General features: G+C 43.9%; 1 protein-coding gene across 1 annotated transcript in view; it reads right to left on the bottom strand.

The window, feature by feature from the left end:
* Positions 1-77: 77 nt before the first annotated feature.
* Positions 78-3,299, bottom strand: part of LOC105271311 (kinesin-like protein KIF20B) — a gene marked incomplete in the record, with an annotated part of 12,338 nt that continues 9,116 nt past the window's right edge. Inside the window, 1 exon segment of the mRNA XM_011312775.1 lies at positions 78-3,299. Within this exon segment, the coding sequence (XP_011311077.1) occupies positions 219-3,299 (3,081 nt within the window).

The raw sequence follows: 3,299 nt of genomic DNA, 5'->3' as shown, positions 1-3,299 counted from the left end.
TCAGTAATTATGATATCTGAACATATTCTTATATAAATTGACAGAATGGAGTTTAAAATACTGAAATAGAGCCCATAATCAGATAATTTATTAAAAAACTATAAAAATGAAAAAACTTTTTACAACATATTTTTACAATGATGATGCGTACATCCCTCGATTAAATCGAGTGTATAACAAAATTAAGTAAATTTGATAACAGAAATTTAAATGTGGAGTTACTTTCTTCGAGATCGCAGAGAACGACTGAAGGACGGTGACGGAGATGGTGGTACCACCTCAGGTGTTAAATCAACAGCACTAGGTTCCGCATTGAAAAGTTTTTTCCTCTTCCTGATCCTTTTTTCACTGGTAGGTGCAACAGCAGTCGCAGCAGCAGTTCTCCTTGTTGTTCTCTTTGACTCAGATGGAGACAGCTCATAAACAGGAATATCAATTTCATCACTATTAGAAGTCTCAGCAGGTACTTTTTTCCCCCTTCTTGCACGCCTGCTACTGGTAGATTTGGGTGAGGTCTCGTCAGAGGTGCTCTCGTCCCTGGGTTTGGTCACCGGTACCTTCAGGGTAGCTCGATCGTCCGAGGGGGCTCTGAACTTTGAGGAATCGTCGTCCTTCTCTCGAGGTGTCTGGCCCTGCCTGGTGAAGACCTCCTGATATCTCATCACCTCCCTCTTCTCCCGGTCGAGATTGTCTTGAAGACTTCGTACCAGTACCTCATACCTGGCAATTGTCTCGTCTCGGTTTTTCTTAAAGTGTTCCATCTCTGTCTCTTTCTCATCTAAACTATTGATAATACTGACATTTGTTGTTTTCAAGTCTTTTATCTCTGCTGTCTGCTCTGCAATATTCCGCTGGAGCGTTGTAATTAATTTCTGCGTTTGCTCGTAGTTTTCACTTCGAGTCTCCATCAAATTTCTTATCTTGGTTTCCAGGGCTTCGTTAATTTTCGTGGCATCTCCAAGGGCTGCTCGTGTTTCACTCAACTCCTGAATGATCTGCTTGTGAGCCTTTTCAGTCTCCAGAGTGCTGGGATCATGAGCGGCCTTGATTTGAGTCTTCAACTCCTTCTGAAGCCTGACAATCTCATCATCTTTGTCCTTGCCGGCCATCTCTGACTGCTCCAGTTGAGACTTCAGGTGGAAAATTCGGTCCTCATTTTTCTTCAACTCCATTTCCAACTCGCTCTTTTCGGTTTGACATTTAGACAACAGAGCATCAGTTTCTGAAATTTTCCTTTCCAGGTTCTCCATGTTTTCCAGCTTCAACTCCAGCTGTTGAATTTTCTGGAGACTTTCTTTCATGGCTTGAGAATTTCCCTGATTACTCTCTTCGAAGGTCTTCAACCTGTCCTTGAGATCAGAAACCTGAGAGGCATGCTGTAATCTACATGCAGCCAACTCCTCTGTCAATTTATTATTCTCCCCTGTTCTCAATTTATCAGACATGTGGAGATTGTTGATCTCAAGCTCCATCAGGCCCAGCTTTTTTTTCCACTCCCTGATCTGAGACTCTAAATCCTCACGAGCCATCTGGAGGTTCTCCACCTGCTTCGAGAGATTGTCCTTCTCACTCGACGTCTCCTTGAGTTGCAGTAACAGCTGCTTGTTCTCCTCGATGAGTCTCTTCTGGTCATTCCCATCGCTGCTGTAATTTTCCAAAATGCCATTGGCCGTCGTTACTTCGTCACTCAATTTCTTAATCGTCGCAACCTGTTCTTCACAATTAGCTTTGAGTGCATCGTACTGATCTCTCATATCCGTGAGCTCCCTTTGAGATAACTGCACACCGATTTCATCTATTCTCCCCTTCGCAGACCTCAGATCTTCCTTCAAAGAGTTAATTTCCTCCACACTATAAGACAATTTCTCACTCAATAGCTTTTTTTCCTCCTCCAGGAGTTGTATCTGCTGATTCAAACTCTCAATCATCTGATTATCCCCTATTGGAATGTCCCTGAATTCTAAAAAGACCTCTTGACCCCCAGAATCTCCAGTAGAATCCTCCATCGTTGGGGAGAGCATCTCCTTCTTGATAAAGGACGTCGTAGAATTTACTTCAACAGCAATATTCCCATTCAGCATCTCCAATTGCTTTTCAAGTTTCTTCCTCAAGTTAATCTCTCTTTCAAGATGATTTTCTATTTCCTCCTTGAGCTGGGTCTCATCCCTGTAGAGAGCATTGACATCCTCGTACGCAGACTCGAGGTTTCGACACTTATCACTCTCAATTATATATTTCGCCTCCAACCTGGCAATTTTCTCCTCCTTCTCACGACAATCATCAGTGATCTCAATGTAATCGAGTTTAGCTTCATTGAGCATGTCTTTGAGATTCTTGTTTTTCTGCCAGAGAGCCGTGAGCTGCTCCTTCAGCTCAAGAATGTAAATACTACCATCGCCCTTCACCGAGAAGTCCTCCTCCAGTGACGCCAGCCGTGCCTTCACACTCGTTAGTTCGTCTTTTAAAATAGTCGTTTCATGCTTTAAATTATTCTTCTCCTGCTCGACCTCCATCTTCTCCGTACGCAGATCCTTCATCGTCATCTTGAGTGAGATGACCTTACCAGAAAGCATCGAAACCTGTCTTTGAAGCTCGACAATCCTCCCATTGTCTTCCTCTTCATCGTCATCATCAGCCTCTGATGGTGCACTCTCTTTGCAAGCCAATTTCTTTTCATAATAATCCTTTAACATCGTCAGCTGACACTCTAGAAACTCCTCTTGCTGGTTCTCATAGACCTCAATTTTTGCTTTATAATCCTTCTGGATTTTCTCCAACATCTCAGCATAGGAATTTGCGAGTTCCTCGCGTATTTGCAGATCCCTCTTGAAGTGTGATGTTTTGAGGGCTGTATATTCACCTTTCAGGCGCTCATTCTCAGCGATTAATTCATCGTAGTCCGTTTGGGCAACGGAAGCATTACTCTGAGTTTCATATTCCTCAGTAGAAGACTGCTCAGCGATTATTTCCAGGTCTGTGTCATCCCAATCTGTCGCTGTCTTCGTACTCTGGGCAACTACCAGTGAGAATCTCGTCAGGGATCTTCTTCGTTTTGGTTTCTTCGGTTGAATCACTATGTTCTTTGCGATTGCCGCAAGGTTCAGGACATGTTGGGTCTCCTCGTAAAGATTTGGAAGTGGATTGACGTTGACAATGAGAGCCATGGGCTCCTTTCCAGAGAGGGCCTGCTGGAAGAGGCGCGTTAGTTTGGACTCGCGAAAAGGCCCGAGGTGTTCTTGGCGCTGTTTCATCAGTTGCCCCTCGTAGATGGACTTTAGGCAGCGACCCAGAACCAAAAG

This window comes from Fopius arisanus, unplaced genomic scaffold, assembly GCF_000806365.1.
Source record: "Fopius arisanus strain USDA-PBARC FA_bdor unplaced genomic scaffold, ASM80636v1 scaffold00107, whole genome shotgun sequence".
Lineage (NCBI taxonomy): Eukaryota > Metazoa > Arthropoda > Insecta > Hymenoptera > Braconidae > Fopius > Fopius arisanus.
Note: the sequence above shows the minus strand (reverse complement) of the source record. Positions and strands in the feature narration are given on the sequence as shown.